The 23,505-nt window shown below is 42.3% G+C and overlaps 1 protein-coding gene across 1 annotated transcript in view; it reads right to left on the reverse strand.

Annotated features, from left to right (window-relative positions):
* The window catches only part of daw1 (dynein assembly factor with WDR repeat domains 1), a 54,403-nt gene extending 30,898 nt beyond the window's left edge, over positions 1–23,505 (reverse strand). Inside the window, exons 1-6 of the mRNA XM_080186480.1 lie at positions 23,447–23,505; positions 22,576–22,648; positions 15,648–15,792; positions 12,729–12,787; positions 8,828–8,950; positions 5,553–5,652 (exon numbers count right to left, since the gene is read on the reverse strand). Of these exons, the coding sequence (XP_080042606.1) occupies positions 5,553–5,652; positions 8,828–8,950; positions 12,729–12,787; positions 15,648–15,792; positions 22,576–22,648; positions 23,447–23,486 (540 nt within the window). The 5' untranslated portion in view covers positions 23,487–23,505. The remainder of the gene's footprint in view (positions 1–5,552; positions 5,653–8,827; positions 8,951–12,728; positions 12,788–15,647; positions 15,793–22,575; positions 22,649–23,446) is intronic.

Genomic DNA, 23,505 nt, shown 5'->3' on the forward strand with positions numbered 1-23,505 from the left:
ACATCTCCGTCACTGCCACCACATCTAAATTCCTCACAAACACCAAGGCCGTAAGCTCATCCGTTTTACCCGTCACACTCCTCACATTGAAACAGACGCAATCCAACCCACCAGGCCCACTCAGAACCTCCTTCCCCCTGATAATTTTCTTTCCACCCAAACCTACCCTATCACCCAACTCACTCCCAACCCCAGTGTCTAATGAGCTTTCAGTCTCATCCCCACCCCCCCTCCCTATTAGTTTAAACCCTGCCTAAACACTCCAGCTAACCTCCCTGCTAAGACATTTGTCCTCCTCCCATTCAAATTTTCCCCATCCCTCCTGTACAGTTGCCCTTCTCTCACAAATACTTCCCAGTGGTCTACAAAAGTAAAGCCCTCTACCTTGCACCAATCCCTCAGCCATGCATTCAGCTGCATGATCTCATTATTCCTAGCCCTGCTGGTACTAGGCAGCAGCCCAGAGAATGCCACCCTGGAGGTCCTGCTCTTCAGTTTGGACCCCAACTCCCTAAATTGCCTGCGTACATCTGCCCTACTCTGCCTTCCTACGTCCCTCTCCCCTATGTGTATTATTACTTCTGCCTGGGTCCCCTCCCCTTTCAAAATTCCCTCTATCCTCTCCGATATCAAGTAGATAGGGTTGTTAGGAAGGCATACAGTGTCTTGGCGTTTATTGGTAGGGGGATTGAATTTAGGAGCCGCAGCGTCATGTTGCAACTGTACAAGACTCTGGTGCGGCCGCACTTGGAGTATTGTGTGCAGTTCTGGTCCCCACATTATAGGAAGGATGTGGAGGCTTTGGAGAGGGTGCAGAGGAGGTTTACCAGGATGTTGCCTGGTATGGAGGGGAGGTCCTATGAGGAGAGACTGAGGGATTTGAGGTTGTTTTCGTTAGAAAGAAGGCGGCTAAGAGGGGACCTTATTGAAACATATAAGATGATTAGAGGTTTAGATAGGGTGGACAGTGATAGCCTTTTTCCTCGGATGGAGAAAGCTAGCACGAGGGGGCATAGCTTTAAATTAAGGGGTGGTAGTTATAGGACGGATGTCAGGGGTAGGTTCTTTACCCAGAGGGTGGTGAGGGATTGGAATGCCCTGCCTGCTGCAGTTGTAAATGCGCCTAGTTTGGGGGCGTTTAAGAGATCCGTGGATAGGTTTATGGATGGAAAGGGTTTGGTTTAGGTTAGAGGGTCATTGCTTTTTAACTGGTCGGCGCAACATCGTGGGCCGAAGGGCCTGTTCTGCGCTGTAATGTTCTATGTTCTATGATATGTCCTGTACCTTGCTCCAGGGAGGCAGACTACCATCCTGGAGTCACGCTTTTGCCCACAGAACCTCCTGTCAATTCCTTTGACCCTCCCATCCCCCACCACTATCACATTGCCAGCCCCCTTCCTTCCCTCTAAGTCATTCTGGCCCTCCTGTCTTTTCTCTTGTACCCCTGTCGATGCCTTTTGGGGGGCCACTGGGGTGGTCTTTGGACCAGGACTGTTCTTCTTCCTCTTAACAGTTGTCCACCCATCCTGCTCCTCAGCCCCTGGGACCTCCACTTGTTCATTATTCCTAGCCATTAACTCCTCATTCTCCCTAACCAGAAATGCATCCTCTAAACGCACCTCCAGTTGCCTGACCCGGGCCCTCAAACGCTGCAGCTCTAAACACTTGATGCAGATGTGGGCCTTCGGGAGACGTGATGCCTCCAAGAACTCCCACATGTGGCACCTAACACAGCTAACGCTCTTCCCCATAGTCCCTGCCATGTCCCAACCTCACTTGGATTTGTATGCGCCAAAATGCAACACGGGAAAGGTGGAAACTGCACTCACCTTGCCTAAGCCTGCTCTCACCTAAGCCCAGCAAGCCAAAGCCCTTATACCTCTCACTCAGCTCCCACTCACTCCGCTGCCTGCTCCCGACACTGCCCGCTGTCTATTACTGCCTTCTTTTTACACCACCTGCTCTCCCTTCCTGACTAGCCCCTCGCCTAACTTCCGGTACGGAAGTAAAAAGTACTCACAGAAACCCCGCAAACCAGAAATGCAGTCAAAAAGCGTTTTAAAGTAAATCCAACACTCACCACAGCCACCAGGTACACTGCTCCGGAGAACAATGAGGCAGGCACGTTGGACTTGTTTAAGGTTTACTTAGATAGACACATGAGTGAAACAGGGATGGAGGGTTATAGTAGACGGTATTAGAAAGGGTCAGAGCCTCGGAACGACACTGGAAATGTATTATTACATGTTAATGTTTTTGTCTCTTTTAATCCACAGGTGTCGGTCCACCTTGTTGTCAAACGAGGGGCATGCACACGGTGGATCGTGCATGGGCTGCTCTTGGAGGTTTCGAGAGTGGCCTAGTACTTCTTGTCGTTGTGTGTGGTTAATCCTGGACCAGCAGACGGGCACCACAACGGCTCAGTAACTATCACTGTTTGCTGTGCAGATACATGGATTTGGGCCAGTGTCTGTGGGAGTTTGCGCATTCTCCCTGTGGTTGCATGGGTTTTCTCCGGGTGCTCCGGTTTCCTCCCACACCCCAAAGATGTGCTCTTAGGCTGATTGGTGTACCAAATTGACCCTACACTATTCTCCCCTGAATCTGGCTACATTAGGGGTACCATTCACATACACACGCAGCAGGGTAGGTGTAGGAAAAGGCTTTGTTGAAATGGCGGCGCGGGCTCGTTGGGCCAAAGGGCCTGTTTCCCGTGCTGGGTTGTTCTTTGTTCTTTGTATCACAGTAAAAACAATTAATTTAAAGAGACACAGGATTATGATACCCTAAATTATTGTAACAGCAGCCAATGATTCCTCACCTCCTTCTAGCTTTTTTCCCATTCCATCCCCACCGCTTCCCCACCTCAACAAGGATAGATTTTTAAATCCTGAAATCCTTACACAATATTATGAAGTTCTATTACAATCAGAATTCAAATTGATTCAATTTGTTTCTTTCATACAGATGGTTGACTAAGGCTTTCAGGGTGGAGCAAATCTCTCTACAGTCTGCAGTGGATGCAAAAATTATATAGTTGTTTTAAAAAATACAATTCTCAAAATAATTGTACTTTGTATGTTTTGTGAGAATCAAAATATACAGTTCTCTGCTGTCCTTTATGGTATAAATATTGTCATCTGAGAGATTCTAGATTAGTATGTTTTTTTTCTGTTTTGGATAGAACGGAGAAAATAAAGAATCTGGTGTACGCTGCTAATAATTATTAAGTCAAGCTCCAGAAACAAATGATACCACTTTCTGAATTGCAGGGGATGCTCAATTGCATCATCTGGGATAACTGCTGAAATGAACAATTTTAAAATCTAAAAATGGTAACACCCTTCTGACCTGAAGGTGGCATCTCATACTTGGATATTATTTTCCAAAGGCACTAGTAGCCCTCTGGTACCTCATTAAGTGGTTCACGTTCATCTGTGTGTCAGTACGTCTTAGGAAGTAGCTGATACTTTGCGTATGTTTTTATAATTGAGCAAGAGCTAAAGCGCAATTACAAGATAATCAGAAAATAATATAAGCAAAGAACTTAGTACATTTAATAGAAGTTTAAAAAATAGTAATGCAGAAAGTAATGGGCTACAGACAAACCTTCAACTTTCAGTTCCTAGGTTTTTTCAAAAAAAGAGTAAATTATATAAGTGTTTATCATAATTTTCCAAAGCTCTCTAGATTCTGCAATTACAACTCTGGATTGAAAAATTGAAAACTTTCATCATTTAAGATGGGACAGAGGGAAAAAACAAGTAACTACAGTCCTATTGGTTTAATATCAGTGGGGATAGTTTCTTGAATCTAGGGGGCCGAATAAACTGAACACTTGGACAAGTAGTACAGAGCATATGTATGAGAAAAGACACTTTGTTAATGTTTTTCATCTTGCACTTATCAGGACAGTTGCAAGAATATCAACGCCAGGGAAAACAACAACTTTATCCCATATGAGAAAAAAGACCTGATTGATTGGCAAGTAGGCACTGATTGGTTGAGGCAATGCCATGGAAAATGCACCAGTTAATAGTGACTGACAGTTAACTGCCAAGCATTGTTTGATTGGTCAAGGCATTGCCCTGAGGCATGAATCAGTGAATTGCTGTCACATATTATGCTTAGCTGCAACAGGTGCAATATGTTTACATACTTTCTGTCTACAAAGAACAGGGCCCTGTATATTAACATATACATGCATACGAGGGTTCAGTCCTTAAAACACATGAGCATTTTCAGTTCGGGCATGACTCCAGCTGGCAGTGCCAACTCATGCCTGTTGTGGTTGAGTTTGTCCTGTAATGGCAGGGAGAGAGCATGTAGCTGGGGGAGTGTTGACATTTGAGATGGTGATAAGGTCTATCAGGCATGGGGCTGGGGTAGGACCTCTAGTGCAAGGAGCGTAACAGCTATTGGAGGGAGGAACATGGTGATTGTGGGAGGGAGGGGGTATCCTGGTGCTGGAAAAGGCCAAGGTGGCTGAATGAGAGAAAGATTTGGGAGTGCGAAGGGGTCCAGCAGGAGACTTGGGGTGGTTCACTTACCCTGACTGAGCGAAGATGGTCGTTCTTCTTCTTCTGACACTATTGCCCCATTTTCTGGTGTGTGCTTGCACTGAGCAGGGCTACCACTGCATCCCAGGCAGGTGTGATGACCCTGTTGGAAGGCTGTCTCCTGGAGGAGGGGTACAGGATGTCCTGCCTGTGCTGCACTCCATCCAACATCCTGGCAGGAGCCTCCTCTGAAAAGCACGGTGCTACATTCTTGCCTGCCATTCCCTGCAGTCCTTATGGAACATATGCTGGAGAGCCATTTATACGGAGCTCCCCAGAGCTTGCAGCAGTTAAGTCATTGTGAGGTGAATCAGAGGGAACATGCTACAGAAGTGTCATGAATCTTGTATACATAAAAATTATTACTAATGAGGCATAAGATTCAGCCTGAAAACACACCAGCACCATTAGCGGGAATCACTCCGTTTTTCCCTCGGAACCAACACTGCCATTTTTTGATAAGATTTTGCCCATTAGTAGGGGAGTTACTGAGTACCATAAAGCTTCAAAAAGGAGCTTGGGTTACCCAAAGGCAAATAATGTTATCACTGAATAGAAAATATATAGCAAAATAAATAACATGTTAATGCTTCAGAAGTGCTGCAGAAACAATCCAAAATATTTGGAATCTTGAACTTTTCAGCATTGTAACAAATGGACAAAAATATGAAGACATGATAAATCCTACAAGATCACAATGCAAGAACCCTGTTTGAGAACACAGACTGCAAGGAAGCTGCTCTGACACAGGTGAAATAACAAACTTGAGTTAGTTGATTTGGTCATTAATGTAACTTCCTCATGTAAATAAACTCAAATAAATGGAACTCATTCAACTCCATGCCCAACCTTCCACAACCCACACTCAAGATGCCATCAGTAATTTTCACACAAAACAAAAACAACAAAATCCTCAAGTATAATTATTTTAAAATTTGATTATTAAAAAGATCCTAGATGTGCTCTCTAATTCTAAGAAGCATAGAAACTTACAATTTCTGCGGTATGTCCACGAAATGTATTATAACATTTGCCTGTTTCAGAACTCCATAATTTGCAGGTTTTATCGAATGAACCAGTTGCAATCTTGTCCCTAGTTGAAAACAAGCATTTTAATCATGAGATCTGAAAGATACCGGGAGTGAATTTCCACAAAGTGACTATAAATCTCAATTGTAACATGAATGGAAGAGCCACGGAAGCCCTGGCAATTTCTACAGTTCTCTGCCAAACTTAAAGCAAGAGATCAAGGGAAACTTCTAGAAATGGACACCCATATCTATGAAAAGCACAAATCAGTTCACAAACAATAAATAGAATATTCTTTTTGAAGCAGTAGTACATCTTTTATGCCTGTTGTGTTAACATCTGAACTTGTAATGACCACACACACACACACACACACACACACACACACACACACACACACACACACACACACACACGTCTTCCTAATTCAGTACCTTTCCATTACCCTCACAGCGGCATTAAGAGAACTTTAAAATAACTGCAGGGCTTCAGAGATGGAGCACTTGAATCACTGAAGCAGACTTTCTTCAGCTAAGCACATTCCATCTGCAGTTTGACTTCATTTTTTCAAATGTCTCTGGAGAAAGGTTCTAACTGTGGACTTTTTAATTGTCTCATAGGGCTTTTGAATAATTATATCTTATTTACGACATCACTTCAGGCTGTAATAACTTTAATAGCTTGGCTATTTATCACTCTTCCACAGAAATTCAGCAGTTAGACTACTAAGCATAAACTCATCTAGTACTGCTGTTCAGCTATTGCCTTTTGGCAACACTGTTAAGTAAAACAGATCAATCCATTTATATAGCACTATTAGAGGGGCACTCCATTATTTTAATTTTATTGGTAATTCAGTGTTTCCTAATCCATTTGGCTCCATCTCACTCCAACTCAACAAGAGTGACAAAAGTACAGTGGGCACTTTTCAGATTAATTAATCTACAAAAGTCTAGGAAAGAGTCACCTGTTTCAAATAATTGCATGTTCTTTCACATTAGTTCTGATTGTTAATAAAATCTATCTCCTCACAGAGAGGAGATAAAGATTGCAATAATCACAACCCTGTCACAGCAACCTCTGCAAGACATGCCGGATCATCGACATGGATACCATCATCACACGTGAGAATACCATCCACCAGGTACATGGTGAATACTCTTGCAACTCGGCCAACATTGTCTACCTGATACGTTGCAAGAAAGGATGTCCCGAAGCATGGTACATTGGGGAGACCATGCAGACGCTACGACAACGGATGAATGAACATCGCTCGACAGTCACCAGGCAAGACTGTTCCCTTCCTGTTGGCGAACACTTCAGTGGTCACGGGCATTCAGCCTCTGACCTTCGGGTAAGCATTCTCCAAGGCGGCCTTCACGACACACGACAGCGCAGAGTCGCTGAGCAGAGACTGATAGCCAAGTTCCGCACACATGAGGACGGTCTCAACAGGGATCTTGGGTTCATGTCGCACTATCTGTAACCCCCATGACTTGCCTGGGTTTGCAAAACCTCACTCACTGTACTGTCTGGAGACAATACACATCTCTTTAAACTGTGATCAGTGCTCCTTCCACTCACATTATCAGCCACTTCAGGTCTTGAACAGCAGGTTAGGTGTAAGGATTCGCATTTTAATCAGTAATCTCTAAACTGTCTGTGCTTTATATGCTCTGTCTGAGGCCAGAACTCTCCATTCACCTGACGAAGGGGGTAACCCCGAAAGCTAGTGAGTATATTATCAAATAAATAGGTTGGACGAAAACCTGGTGTTGTCAGACTTTTTACTGTGTTTACGCCAGTCCAACGCCGGCATACCCACATAATAATCACTAACACAGGCCTACTATTTTAAGTTTTTTTTCAAATATTTTGGAATTTGAGGGAAAAATTTGATTAGCCTCATTAGCCAGTGGGGGTATCATGAAGGATGTTTATCCCACGCCTGGTCAAATTGAGACACAGAACACAAACTTCACGCTCCCCAATCCTCAACATGATTGTGACATGCAGCTCAGGGTAAATCATACTGCTGACTGACTGCATGCTTAGTGGGGAACACAGGTGTTTGGGTGACTAGCATATGTGCCTGCACATCTTAATACAGCTTGCTTCTCCTAAAGGGGAAACTAATCATCTACAGCAACTGGTAGAACTGTAACAGAAAGTATTTGAAGAAAGGAGGCAGAGCAACTGTCCAGACAGAGAGACACCAGGTTCTCTGATGTGGCACTAGGATGTGATATCCTAGTCACAGATATTTGATGCATTGTCAGGCCTGTTATCACAATGGAATAGTCCATCTTCAACTTGACCTTTCACGTAGTTTGAAACCCATCCTTTCCAGCATAGAAATGATGGTCAATTCCATTTTAGCACTTGGAGGACCCAGTCATGCTGCAGAGCCTGGTAATTGATGCATCAGCTTCCAATGCAACACAAACAGAAGCCATCCAATATCTCAGTCCTGCTGTGGAAGTTCACACTTAGATGCATGTTTCTTGTTAAGCTATCAGTGAACAAGCACCTTTACAGTCATGGCACAGTGCATGGGATGCACCAGAAGTTGCCAGACACTGCCATTTAATATGCTCTGGGTTTCTGTAGCCTTTTCATTAGTGGTGCTACAAAACCAAATTTTGCAGCCTCTAATTTCTAAATAAACTCATTTTATCTCCTGTTGATATAGTGGAATGTTAGGGAATGGCAATTGTTATTCAAGGAATTCTGCCACATTCATTTTAGCAATGGAGAGGAGATGGGAGGCTCTCCTACCCTTAAGTTATGTTTGTGAATACTGGCCATATGAACATGTATTTAATTGCAATGCCTGAGTTTGCTACTTTAATGGATGCATTATCATGTTTAAGACAATTCCAAAATAATACATGCAACACCCAAACGCTAACATTTCCATTCTATAATCCCACGTACCTAGCTTGAGGAAGGGTTAGACATCCAAAATCAAAGGGAGGTTAATAATGTGAAATACTCAATATAAAATTAATTACATATTTTAACATTTGTAACAGTAGAATTCCGTAAATACTTTGCAAGTAAAGCACTAACCAAAATTGAGTCACTGGCATCTGCTGATTGGGAATATATATAATTTGAGATGTGTGTATGCAATTTTTACATTGTGATTATAATTTCTAACAAAGCTCAGACAAGGAAATCACTACCACAGGTTTTTTGACAAACATCAGCAGCCAACATGCAATTCCTTTTCTCACCCATAAGGATTGTTGAATGCAATAGCGTAGACCACATTCCTGTGTCCCTCAAGTGTGTGCAACTCTTCTCCTGATGCAGTATCCCACACTTTGCAAGTCCTATCATAGCTTCCCGTAATAAATCTAAAATGTGCAAAGGAAATATTAATCTCACCAAAACACAATTATTAAATAAAAGAACCGAGAAATACTTAGAAATCCACAGAAGATATAACATAGAAACAGGCTATTCATCCCAATCAGAAACAAGCTATTCAGCCCAACCAGTGTCAGTGTTTATCTCCATACGAACATTTAAGCCCCAGTTCCCATATCTTTTCATCCTATTTTCCTTCATGCACCTGTTAAATCTGATTTTAAATAATGACATTCTGGCCTAACCATTATTCCTGGTGGTATATGCCATACGATAAACTTGTGTTTAATCTTGTGTAAACTTAAATTTTATCACTGCTATAAATCTCTCATTTAGTTCTGTATCTAAGGTCCTTCATTCTTGACACATCACTATCTGAAACAGCCTTTTATATACCCTGGCCCTTCGTTTCATAATTTTTAACTATATTACTCTGCCCCCAAATCTGTGTTGTTTAGCGAAGGAGAGAGACACTTTTCCCAAGTCTGTCTTTATATTTTATCTTTCGGAGAGTTGGTGCAGACATGATGGGCCAAACAGCCTCTTTCTGCACTGTAGGGATTCTATGGACTTGTACTTCCTCAAACAACCTGACTGATTCTGCATTGCACATTTTGATATCTCAATACACTCCTAGAGAGTGGACTGTAATATTCTACACAGTAATAAACTGTAGCCTTATTAAAGTTTTATAGAGGGTCATCATTAGTCTTGGCTTTTATTGTTTACATTTTGTGACAAAACATAGAATTCGATTAGCATTTTTATTGCCTTATCAACCATAAGGGAAAAATCTGTTTCCTGCATCCCTCATCTTTTACACATGTACAGAATTAATATAGACAAATATAAAGCTACCAATCCCCACCAGGATCCATCTTTCATTGTGTCTTGCATCAAAAGCATCACTGGAAAGATAATCAATTCAGATGGAATCTCTTTGAGATTTTTAACAAAATGTCGAGATTAATGAGGAGATCCTCTTGTAATTCTGCATCAGTTAAAAACTTGTTCATTAATGATTCTTCCCTTAAATGTACACAAGTGTCGATCACTATTGTCCCAATTTAACATACATGTGGATTGAGAGTTCACTTCTATTTTATCTGATTTTCTATAAAGTGAAGTAACCAGATGGTTCATAGACCTTGTCCCATTGTTTGTTCTAGTTTCCTAATCTGTTCATTTTCCAAGAAATGTAAAAGCTTGAATACCAGTGCTCAGAGTTTATGTTTGCACAGTTTGAAGTGGAGCTTGATAAACTGCACTCAAGTACTGCCCTGTGGAACATTTCTCTTGATGTCGTTTGCTACCAAATAAACCTGTTGGACTTCAACCTGGTGTTGTGAGACTTCTTACTGAACATTTCTCTTTCCATTGTAAATCTGTTTAATTCAGTTTGAAATTATTCAAATGACTCACGGGAAGATAAATGAACTTTTACAGCCAAAAAATGAATTTATTGGAACATGAATGTTTAATTCTAATTATCAATTTGTAACATGGACTGATCTATTAAAATTTATTGCAATGAGCAACATTTTCACCCAAGTCAGAAGTTTGTCAGATTAAGCCAGACTCCACCACTTCGTTAACTAATGACAAATGGTGTTAAATATAAACTATGATCTCAACACCCACTACAATTTAAGTTTAAGTTTATTTATTGTTGTCACAAGTCAGCTTACATTAACACTGTAATGAAGTTACTGTGAAAAATCCCCTAGTCACCACACTCCAGTGCCTATTTGGAACTCAAATTCTTTTCAAATCCACAATGGATGGAATTTTCCTGTCCTGCCCGCCACGGGAATCTTAACAGGTGGGACAGGTTCATTGACCTTGGGTGGGATTTTACAGTCTTGGGACAAGCATGGCTGGAAAATCCCACCCAATGTCTCGTACAAATAATTGAGACTGCGTCAATAGTACTTTGCCAAGCACTTTTTAATGTTCTAATGGAAGCTGAATATTCACAAACAAAGCAAAATACTACAGATTCCGGAAATTTAAATTAAAACAGGAACAGTGCTGGAAATACTTGGCTGTCAGCAGCTGTGAGGAGAAAAACACAGTAAAAAATGAAACCATAAGAGAAAATGCTGGAAAATCTCAGCAGGTCTGGCAGCATCTGTTAGGAAAGAAAAGAGAAAAAAGAGAGAAAAAAAATGGCCTCGATGGTGATCTCCCAATTCACACCCTTCCCCCCCAATAACTGGCCACAGTGTTGGACTGGGTTGAGGGTTGAACTGGGGAATTATAAAGTTTAGAGCAAGGAATGCAGCACCAACCCATTGCACTGCCATTTTTGAGGCAGGGAATTTTGTGTTGTGTAAATGCCTGCCACAGAGAGGCTATGCATTTTATTAGCATAATTGAATCAGGCTATGGACCCTGGCAACATTCCAGCAATAATACTGAAGACTTGTGCACCAGAACTAATCATGCCCCAAGCCAAGGTCATCCAGTTTTTTTTTATTATTTAAGGGGATATGGCCGCCGCACCACATTCAATGACAAGTGACTCAGTACCCAGCTCTAAGCCTTTCCACCATCTACAAGGCACATGTCAAAAGTGTGATGGACTACTCTCCACTTGTCTGGATGAATGCAAGTCTTACAACATTGAAGAAGCTCAACATCATCCAGGATAAAGCTGCCCATTGGATCAGCACCCCCAACTGATTTCCCCCCATCACCACCAATGCACAGTGATAACAGTATGTACCTTATATAAGATGCACTACAGTAATTCAGCAAACCTTCTTTGAAAGCACCTTCCAAACCAGTGACCATATCCACCTTGAAGGACAAGAACAACAGATGCTTGGGACCACCACTTGCAAATTCTCCTTCAAACCACACACACCATCCACTCGGAACTATCACTATTCTGAAATCATCACTAGGTCAGAATCCTGGAACTCCCTCCCTAACAGCATCATGAACTGCAGCAATTCAAGGAGTCAGCTCACCATCATCCTTTCAAGGGCAAATATGAATGAGCAACTAATCCTAGCCTAAAGTCAGCAATGCCCATGTCTCATGACTTTTTTTTTATTAAAAAAAGGTTCTCAGGGCATAACTGGGAGCTGGATTTAACTTACTGCACAGGGTTCCCAAAGTCCAGGACGCTAAGAAGAAGAAGAGCAAGAACTGCTGGCACAAAAAGCTAAGTACTTTTTACAGCAGCTCTTGTGTATCAAGAGGAGGAAGACTGATCTTCACAGCCCTTCAAGAAAGTCCTCCATCACATCTTTCCTGATTGGGACCTAGCTCTCCCCGCTGCCATGATCACCGACTTCATACCACACTTCCCGCAGACCTGATCTCTCGCTCCTCTCTCCTATGATTGTTGCCTTCTCTCTCCACTCCCATTCCCAAATCTTGATCTGTCATTCCTGATAGTCAGAATCTGACCCGAAAGATCCCTGACTGCAGCCTCCTATCACGGGCTTCCCTGCCTGGCAGCCTAGTAGTCCATTAATTTGTCTGGCAGACAAACAGAAAGCATAACACCATATTTATAATTCGGCTCTATTTCTGAATTCAGCAGGATCTCTGTGTCCCCTTGCTGAGGTTCCACTGCTTTATTGCAATCTTCCACAAATATCTGTGCCAACGTTTCAGGTCGATGGCCTTTCATCAGAACACTACTGGATGGTCACTGAAGCCGTGCGTATAAAAAAAAAGTCACAGTGAACTTTACAGACAAGGAGATTAAAATAAAAATCAAGGATTTCACATACCAAATGGAACACTTACTTTGAGCCACACTTGTTGAATGCAACATTTGTCAATGGTAGTATATGCGCCCGAAGAACCTATATCAATAAAAAAGAATTGTTACTGAAAAATATACTTGGTTTTCTTTGTTCCTTCAAGTACAACCGCACATAGAGTTATATCTAAATCTGATGTCACATTCACTCAGTCAATGCTCAACTTTTATGCAAGTACTTTAAAAAATGAGAATTATGAATTTAAGGTAAATAAAATCAAAGGAAAGGTATAATAGGTTGTTGATTCACTATCCCCTTTTTTGAATAATCACACAATGTTGGAAATTTACCCCACTGTGCTAGGTTTAATGCATGATATATGCACAGCGTTAGGCAGTGGAATGCCTGTAGATATTGCTGGGAAAACAAAGATAGTTTTAAAGGACATTTGTCTTCGTAATCATTAGGAAAAATGTACAGTCTTGAGTATGTTTAATTTAATGTCTTCTGTACCTGGAAGAGTAAACCTGTAGTTAGATTCATGATGGTGTTTGCACGTGTGGGACTTTGTTAGGTTCCCACCGTGAATCTCGTGTGCTTAGAGGGGTTACGGCGTGAAGTGTAATTAGAACAAAGTCATTGTTTAGCAACAGGATGCCACTTTCTAGAGGGAAAGGATTTCCCTTGTTCTTAGTTTTGGTTGAATATTTTGCAGTTGGAGAAAGGACACCAGGCAATGGACATTGCTTAACTCTGTAGGGAAAGCTGGACAGGACAAGGGAGTTGCAAGGATGCAAGTTTCCTAAGGAACAAGTTACAGTCCAGATAGCCAGGGAATTGCAACAGAAAGAATGTCTTGAGACGATTGACATTAAAAATACAGAGACCAAAGTATTGCTCAGAAGACCTCAGGGAAAAGTAAACAAACTGTTCTGAGTTAATGATGCAATCACAGTTACTAGGTTTAGAGTGGGTAAGCAACTTCAGAGGTAAATCAAACATCTAATGCTATTTTAATAAGAATCTGGAAATCTAGAGTTAAAGCAATTGTGAACAGTTTGTACGGCAGTCAAGGCAAAGAAATTCCAAAGCAGGTGATGCAAATTCTAGACTAGATTCACTGTTAAAAATGTAGTGGAAGTTTTGTTTAAAAGTATAATTTAGAAAACATGGAATAGATCTTGGAATCACTAACGGAAAACATTATTATGAATTCAGATTTTAAAGCATTTGTTTTGGGAGTGCAGTTTGGAAGCTTTCACATGACAATCATCTGGGGAATTCTGAGGATAAATCCACAGGCATTCACTGGAGGTTCAGAGTGGAGAGTGTATTTGACCACAGCCACTCTGTGTGTTTAAAGGGTGTTGTGTTACTGAGATTGTTGTAGCTTAAGATATGCCTTACATCTGTGTTAACCTTAAAATTTATGTGTAATTGTGAAGCTAAGAGGGGGGGGAAGCAAAGGATTATAAATTGTATTATAATCCAAATTTTCCATGTTTATTAAATGTTTTTCTTGTTAAAATTAATCAGTGGTCCTATGACTCTATTCCTCTACATTTTATGAAAAAAAAATAAAAGTTGCATTTTCAGCCAGGGTTCCATTCTGGGATCTTCCCACCCATATAACATCAACTGGGATCATAACAATACCATAGATGAAAACAAAAATGGGGTAGAAATTTATTGGCGCATTTACAGTGTGTGACAGAGCTGGGGTGCCCAAAGTTAGGCTTCAGGCACATCTGAACAGTGCCTTTTGAGGCAGCACATCAGTTAACATTGGACTAAATTTGACCAGCTGTGACGCTTGCAGCATCTCTTAGGTTCTGTCAGGCATGAGTAAGAGAGATTGATGTAGGCTGGCAGCAAACCATAATACTGCATATGCAGCCAGAAGGAATGCCTCTGGTCTCCTTTTTCTGTTAGTTAGAAGAATACATTGTGAAATGAGTTGAGAAAATCTGCATCCAGATCCTAGAATTTTTTTTCTGCATCTACTTGTGCTATAAAGTATAGCAAGTAAGTCAATCAACAGCAGAAAATTGTTAAAGATGTTTTGAAATGATTCTAACTATGCAATCTGTGATTGCACGTTGCTGACAATGCTGTCAAAACGTAAGTAACTCTAAGATCAGCACCAACATTCTTCAACCTCATGAACTCAAATATTAATATAAAGAAACAAAAACATTTTTGATGTAAACTGACTTTCGTCTCTTACAAATATTCACCAGAAGCTTACATAAAAATATAATAACAACCCTGAGTCAGTAAATGCATGATTGTCTTTTCATCAAAGCCATGGAGCAAAATCTCTGGAAGAGAATTTCCTTTTTCTACGTCAGCCCAGAAATTTTACAATGTGGAAGAATCATGTAAGTTAGGATACTACTGAAATTAATAAAATTAAAAAACAAAACACTTTGGGACACTTGTAAATGTGAGAACTTTCAACTAGTCAGCTGGACTTTCAATATTGCAGAATGGTCAGATTATTTTCTTGTAAGACTATCCTATTACAGTGAGAGAGCTCTTAAAGCATAGCCATAGTGTTGTTTATAGTAACTGCACTGCAACACAGATTATTGCAACTAAACTTAGTACTGTAGAAAGATTTCATTATTATGACCGACATCTGTTTATACCATATATCTTGGACTTCTGCAAAATTTTCTGACAAATCCTTCATAATTTAAACTAGATCGGAACCACAGCATGAACAGAACAAAAAGAAATAGATTCCTAATGTGAAAAAACTAACTTATTTGCCTAATTGTCTCAATGCACTTGTCCACTTTGTTCACATAATACATAAATATTGTATCAAGGAAACCACCATTGTCATAACGATATAGCTTTAAATCAAATCAATGTCAGCATTTACTGGCATTGCTCTAAAGAGCAATTTGGATTGTAGCACAACAGAACATTTATTGAGATCAAGAACATTTCTCACCTTAAAAAGATAGAATTTGTGGTCATCCTGTTGACCAAGCTTTTCCTGGAGCCTCTGAACCAGCTGTTTCACCTGCTCTGTGCGGGATGCAGTTATGAGTGGTTCAACTTTCTGGATTTCCTCAACCACAGCATCCACATCTGCACTGGACCGATCATGGTGTGAAATAAACATAAATTTTAATAAAGGGTTATTGAGTATATCTGCAAAATCCAATGTACTTCATGCATGATTTGCAGCTTTTAAAATATATTGATTTCTATACAAAATTCCTTCAAAAAAGGATTGTCCACCTAAATTTCCTCTGATGCCTGAAAGCAAGCTTTTGAAACTGGGTCAATTTGTAAATTTTTGGTTGCATCTTTTTAGGCCTCACCTTATGGTGCAACAGCCATTGCAATCTGATTCTCAATATTTAATAAAATGCAAATTATATGAAGAAATTAAGACATGTAAACAATATTTGTAAATCACAAGAGTATGACAAAACCTTTGAGCTTCATGGAGAAGTATTTCTTCTTGAAAGATGATAAGCATAAAATGCTGCGCAACATATTTTAAACCAGCAAATGAGCAACACTTTACAGGCATGGGCATTATTAAGTAAGGGAAACTAGGAGCAGTGACTGAGCTAATACACCATGATCAGGATTAAATAATAGGCAGGGAGATCATTAGTGGCCCTTATAGCCTAATGCTCTTTGCTGACCTACTATCCTCCAAACATTCCAACTTGTCCAAAACTCAAGTGCCTATGTATCCTATCCAAAATCTTGCTTTTTCATCACTGGCCATACTCCCTCCCTGTTTCACAAATAATTCAATGTAATATTCTCATCAGTAGCAACATATCATTATAAAAATGTGAATCTTTAAAACCAATGCTGTAAGGCTATTGCAAAAGCACCCAAAATACTAGGAAATATTGCTAGGGTCATCCAAAAACAACTGCGCTTTTACACAATGCAGTATGTTGTGAAATGTAAAACCTGATTATGCAGACAGAAGAGCAAATCCAAGTGTTGGGATGTCAGCAGGAACTTGCCAATTTCATCATTTATCTGACGAAGATGTGCTACGACTAAAAGGGATTCTGTTCCCTCAACATTTGGCTGGTGTGCAACCATACGCAACATTACATGTAGGTCAATACTTCTAATAGTAGTCAAGGTATCTTCATTTTACTACAGCTACATTTAAACTGCCACAACAAACCAGAGGCTGGCTGCTGGACAACTAATGCCATCAGCAAGGGCCGTGGGCGTGGTGGTATGATGCTCTATTGGAGAGTTGATGCAGACTTGATAGGTCAAGTGGCCTCTTTCTGCACTGTGGGGATTCCATGGTTCTGTCAAGGCTTGCTGCATCTTGTGCAATCCAAGTACTTCACTGGACAATGACACACTTCCCGTGGAAGTCCTGCCTGCCAAGAGCTTTTTTAAAATTTGTTTATGGGATGTGGGCATCACTGGCTGGGCCAGCATTTATTGCCCATCCCTCCATTTCAGAAGGCAGTTAAGAGTCAGCCTCATTACTGTAGATCTGGAGTCACTTGTAAGCCAGGAAAGAAAGACAAATCTCCTTCCCTAAAGGACATTAGTGACCCAGTTGAGTTTTTATGACAATTGCCGATGGTTTCATGGTTTCATCATTAGACTTTTAATTCCAGATTTTTACTGAATTCAAATTTCACCATCTGCCATGGTGGGATTTGAACCTGGGTCCCCAGATCTTGCCCTGGGTCTCTAGACTATTAGTCCAGTGACAATCTAGTATGCCAATAGCTCCCCCAATCAGGCTGGCAGTTCTATTGGACAGTCAAAAGATGTGTGGGTTAGGTTGATTGGCCATGCCAGAAATTGCTTCATAGAGTCCTGAGATGCGTAGGTTGGAGGGATTAACAGGTAAATATGTAGGGATATGGGGGTAGGACCTGGATTGGATTGTGGTCGGTGCAGAATCGATGGGCCAAATGGCCTCTTTCTGCACTGTAGAGTTTCTATGACTCATCCAGGCCACAAGGTGAGTGATAGCTGGAGGGAGGTGGTGGGGTGGAATTAATGGGGTAGAAGGCACAGCAGGAAGAATAGTAGATGGTTCTCAGTAAATTCCCACCCTTTCATTGTCAGACCCCCTCGGTCAGGCAGTGCCTTTGAATGAAAAGACATCACTCTGAAAGACCATCAGCAATCCCCCACAGATTTACCTGTCATGCTCCATGTGTGGCAAACTCCCCTGCCTGTCACTGGGCTAATACCAATGGCAGCTGGATGAAGTCCTCAAGTGGGCATGAATTCCCCACACATCTCTACCATGAATTTAACTGGGGTGAAGGTGGGAATGTGACAGAATCACCACCTGTTGTAGATATTGGTGTAGTGCTGTTTCTGTTCACTCTCTATATCATGTTGTAGTCCAGAGTGAATGCAAACTACTGCATCCATGTCAGTTTGTGCCAAATACTTGAAACAGGACAAGCCCTTTAGCATGTGCCTGACAATTCCCTATTGAATTTAGCAACTTTAATCAATTGTAATTCCTGATTAAATGTCCCTCTGACACCAAGCATACCACAGGGGAGGGTACAAGATTTCATCCAAATTGTGATCAAGCAGATCAAACAATGCTCCCTTGTCTGGGACACTCTGAGGAATCCTCTAATACTTTTCAGTGTGAGTGGCAGGATTCTTCCTCAACTGCTGCATGCTGACCAATCAGGAAGGCTAGCCTTTGCCTAAAGCTACACAATCCACACTCTGAGGAAGAGGAGGAAGGGATGTGGCAATCAAGACAATCCCTTTCTGGATGAGTTATCTGTGACTGGCTCTCTGACAAGAGTACCAGTAAATGCAAACCCAATTCCTCATTCGCCAACAGTTCCATACGTTACCATCATATCATCCACTTGATCACAATGTAAAACTAAAATACAAAACACCTCAACCAAATATATAAATTAAGCGTTGTCTTATTGCCCACTAATGTCAACTAATCACCCTGGTAGATCCCATTAGTGCCTGCCGTTTGGCTGCCTTTGCCTGCCCTACTACCATTGGACTTTAACTTGCTGTTATGAGAGTTCTTACAGTGTTTACCTCAGTCCAACGCCAGGATTTCCACATCACTACTACTCACACAGACCTATACCCCAGGGTCTGCAATACGGGGAAGACAGCTTTGCAGGATCTCTGGGCCTCAGCTGCCCAGATTTTGACTGTATTATTTCAGCATAGACAGCTGGGCTGGCTGGCTGACAGGTACCACAGTAACATTGACAAGAGTTGCTCTGGTGGGTGGATGAATGCTGTCATCCTGAGGGAGGACAACAGATTTGTGTTTCATGGTCACCGCCGTTCCTCCAAGGCAGCACCTCTGCAATCCTTGTAACCTGCTGGAGGAAAGCTTACTGGACTGTTGTAATATTCTATAAGCCATTGCGAGTGTAAGAGCAAGTGATGCCATTTCTTCTTCATCGGTATTGTCCTACTCTTCCTGTTGTTCTTCCTACAGCACTGCCTGGCCAGGTTTCAGTTCCTCAGTATTGGAATGGAGAATGGTACAAGGGTAGGTTTATGGTGAAGGAAAACTGGGAAAGCTAGTGGTGCATACTTATACCACCTGCAGCTTGTAAATCAGATTGTCTTTGAATGAGCAGAAGTGGGACGTGAGGAGAAGGATTAGGTGTCAGGACACCAATATCTGCATTGCTTCAGCCTCAGTGATGGCTGTAACAATAATGGTCACCATCATCTCTTGCCAACAGTTTAGAAAATACAGTTGTGCTCATCCCCTGCCAACTGGGTGATGCAAGAGACAGGGATGTACGTCAGCCAGTATGTGAAATATGTTGGCTGATGCGATTGTCGTGTTTGAATACGTGGCAATCTGTGCAAGATGTGCCAAATTACTGTGAAGTTTGCAACACTGCTAAATAGATGAGAGTGAGGTGAGGCATGTGAATGAAGTGCAGCTGTTGTAATTGATGCAGATTGTTACTTGCCTGAGGGCAGTACGGTGCACTGAGTAATGTGTTAAACTGTTGATGCAGTTGGTGAGAATTGGCATCTGAAAATTTGATTTATTATTGTCGCATGTATTAGTATACAGTGAAAAGTACTGTTTCTTGCATGTTATACAGACAAAGCATACCATTCACAGAAAAGGGAAGGAGAAAGTGCAGAATGTAGTGTTATAGTTCATAGCTAGGATGTAAAAAAAAGATTAACTTAGTGCAAGGTAGGTTCACTCAAACATCTGATAGCAGTCAAGAGGTACGTTACCTCAGACTTTTGTATCTTTTTCTCAACGGAAGAAGGTGGAGGAGAGTATGTCCAGCGTGTGTGGGGTCCTTGATTATGCTGGCTGCTTTTCCAAGGCAGTGGGAAATGTAGACGGAGGGCACTATTTTACCATTTCGATTCTAAGTGCTGGAAAGACTTAAAACTGGGAGTATTTCAGATTTGATTTTTAGACCTGTTCTCAGGCTCTCCCATGCACTCTGCATGAAAAAATATCAGCAATTTCGAATCGCACTGCACAAGCCTGTGGACAGAGCGTAACGCACCCGAAATCCTGCAGCTCCGATCAGCGCCTCCAACTGCACATGCGCAGAAAAAAACGTTAGAATGCGACTCCCCTACCACATCGCTCCTGGGTCGGATATGCCGATCCTGCCCTCCACAGACACTGCCCCACTCCCCAACATTACTGACCCCCTTAGCCCCCCCCACCCCCTCTCTCACCCAGACCGATTGCGGGCCCCTCTTCCCTCCCCCCACCAGTCTCAGGCAGAATGACAGTGTTCCCCCTTCCCCCTTACTGAACACAGGTAGAGTGGCAGCAGACACCCCTTCCCTCTCATTGATCATGGGGTGGCAGCAGACCCCCCTTCCCTCTCACTGATTATAGGCTGCGTGGCAGCAGACCCCGCCTTCCCCCCTTGCTGATCACAAGCAGGCAGCTGTCAAACCCACCATCCCCCCTCCCCACCGATCTCAAGTAGAGAGCCGCTGGGGATGTTGGGCTTCTCATTAACTGGAGCACCCAAATTGGACTTTTGTAGACCATGTCTGTTTCGTGCCGATTCTGGATGAGTGAACGCAGTGGTAAAGGGAGAAGTGGCAGTCAGGTCGGGCAGACCATTAAGTCAATTTAAATGCATGCAAATACATTTAAATGGCTGTCATGCCTGTTTTGGGCACGGTGCTGATCATGGCCATTTTTAGACCTTGGTAAAGGGGGAACCAGCACAGAGGCGGGTGCAGATCACGCTACTCACCTCACACTTTAGGAAAATTTTACCAGTTTTCGCGCCCGGAAACGGGCACAACTTGATGGTAAAATCGGGCCCACGTCAATGGATGGGAGGCTGGTTTGAGTGATGGACTGGGCTTCATTCACAGCTCTTTGTAGTTTCTTGTGGTCTTGGGCAGAGCAGGAACCATACCAAATTGTGATACAACCAGAAAGAAAGCTTTCTGTGGTGCATCTGCAAAGGTTGGTGAGAGTCATAGCGGACATGCTAAATTTCCTTAATCTTCTGAGAAAGTAGAGTCGTTGATGGGCTTTCTTAACTATAATGTCAGACTGGGAGGGATACCAGGTTGTTGGTGATCTGGACACCTAAAAACTTGAAGCTCTCGGCCATTTTTACTTCTGCCCCATTGAGGTAGAGAGAGGCATGTTCTCCTTTATGCTTCCTAAAGTCAGTGACTATCACCTTTGATTTGTTGACATTGAGGGAGAGATTATTGTCATTCCATCAGTTCACCAGATGACCTTGACCATTCATTTGAGGTCACTGAACGTCTTGCAGATTTGCATCCAGTTCTCAGAGCAAGACTTTTGGCATTGACAGCAGAAACTATCTGCTGATATTGCACTTTGGTGGGCCTTCTTTAGTTTAATGGCATCTTTCCTTATGAACACCTCCCCATCAAGGCATCCATTATGGTGTTAGAGAGCTCGCTCCAAGTTTCTCTATCTTATTCAATGTTCTTGCTCACACTCTCTTCTGCAACCATTTTCAGCACCTGTTCCAGCCAGAGAGCACCCCTCCCCCTTCAAGAGATGTAGATTGGCTTTAATGAGTATAGGCTGGCTTTAAATGTACAAACGTCACACAAACTTGGGCTCCCTACTGAGGTGTGCAGCCACTCAGCAGTGTGTTTAGCAGCAGTTGCATGCTTCTATCAAACAAATCAGCACACAGTACCAAGTTTAAATGTTGCTTGCATCAGTAACAATGTCTGCTGAAAGGTCATCATCTCAAATTGTTAGCTCAGTTTCTATGTCCACAGATGTTGCCTGACTTGCTGAGTATCTCCAGCATTTGCTGTTTTATTTTTAGAAAGATGTGATGACAAAGCTAGTTGAAGAAGGATGAGAGGACCTATTTAGAAGAATCTCCTACTTCGATGCTATAAATACAACTAACATGGGAGTAAGGCAAAATGGGGGTGGGGGTGGGGGTGGGGGTGGGGGTGGACAGAAAAGAGGATTTGAGACGAGATCAGCCATGATCTTAATGATGACAGAGCAGACATGAAGGGCTGAATGACCTACTTCAACTTCTAAGTTATATGTTTAAATGTATTAGTGTCACAAGTAGATTTACCTTAACATTACAATGAAGTTACTATGAAAATCCCCAGTTGCCACACTCCAGCGGCTATTTGGGTACACAGACGGAGAATTTAGCATGGCCAATGCACCTAACCAGCACATTTTTCGGACTGTGGGAGGAAACTGGGGCACCCAGAGAAAACCCACTCAGATAAGGACAGAGTGTGCAGACTCTGCACAGACAGTAACCCAAGCAGGGATTTGAACCTGGGTTCCTGGCGCAGTGAGACAGCAGAGCTAACTATTGTGCCACCGTGCCACTCTTAATAAAAGCATTTTAACATGATTCAGATATCTCACTTACACTGGAGTCAGATCAAGCAGGTCGATGGACTTATTCTTGGTCTCCCCTCCTTTTTCATATTCCAAAATAATTCCTGTAGAGAGCAAAAACATTTATTATGCATTTGTGAAAAGCATCAGAACTTTGATGATAATGTCAACATCCCTTTAAAATCAACAGGCTGGAGGGGTTTTTAGAGCTGGCAAGGTGGGTGAGTGGCAGAGAGACGCTGAAGAGTGTCAAGGCAAAACCTCAAGAAACAGAATTAATTAACTTCATGCCCAACAACAATGCCAGACTTTAATTAGTATTACTGCCCCACAGTGCCAGGGATTCGGGTTCAATTCCTGGCTTGAGTGACTGTGCGGAGTCTGCACCTTCTCCCCGTGCATGAGAGGGTTTCCTCCGGGTGCTCCCGTTTCCTCCCACAGTCTGAAAGACGTGCTGGTTAGGTGCATTGGCCATGCTAAATTTTCCCTCAGTGTACCCGACCAGGTGCCAGAGAGTGGCGACGAGGGGATTTGCAGTTAATGTAAGCCTATTTGTGACACTAACAAATGAACTTTAAAACTTTTAAACTTTTTAAGGTAGGAAGTTTCAAACGTCAAACATGCTGTGCTGTCCGTTTAAAATATATAGGAACGTATGTTGATATGATTTGGGGAGCAGCGATCAGCAGATGCTGTCTCCAGCTGGACAATGTGGCTCTGATGCAGAGGCAGCATCAGGTAGTGAGGCTCAGTCACAGCGATGGAGGGTCCACGGGGCTCTCACTGACAAAGGCTCAGTTACTGCAGCATCCCTCACAGACTGGCCTCAGGTGTTAACCGGACAGGCAGTAACCCCCATCCCCAGTCCCAGCCCCATCCCCACCCTTTCTCCCCAGGCTAACCTGGCGGGTAATACCGCAGCAGGAACCGTTTGAGTCTCATCTTCCTCCGGGAGCGTCCC

The sequence above is a fragment of the Carcharhinus amblyrhynchos genome, chromosome 3, assembly GCF_965287045.1.
Source record: "Carcharhinus amblyrhynchos chromosome 3, sCarAmb.v2.hapA, whole genome shotgun sequence".
Classification (NCBI taxonomy): Eukaryota; Metazoa; Chordata; class Chondrichthyes; order Carcharhiniformes; family Carcharhinidae; genus Carcharhinus; species Carcharhinus amblyrhynchos.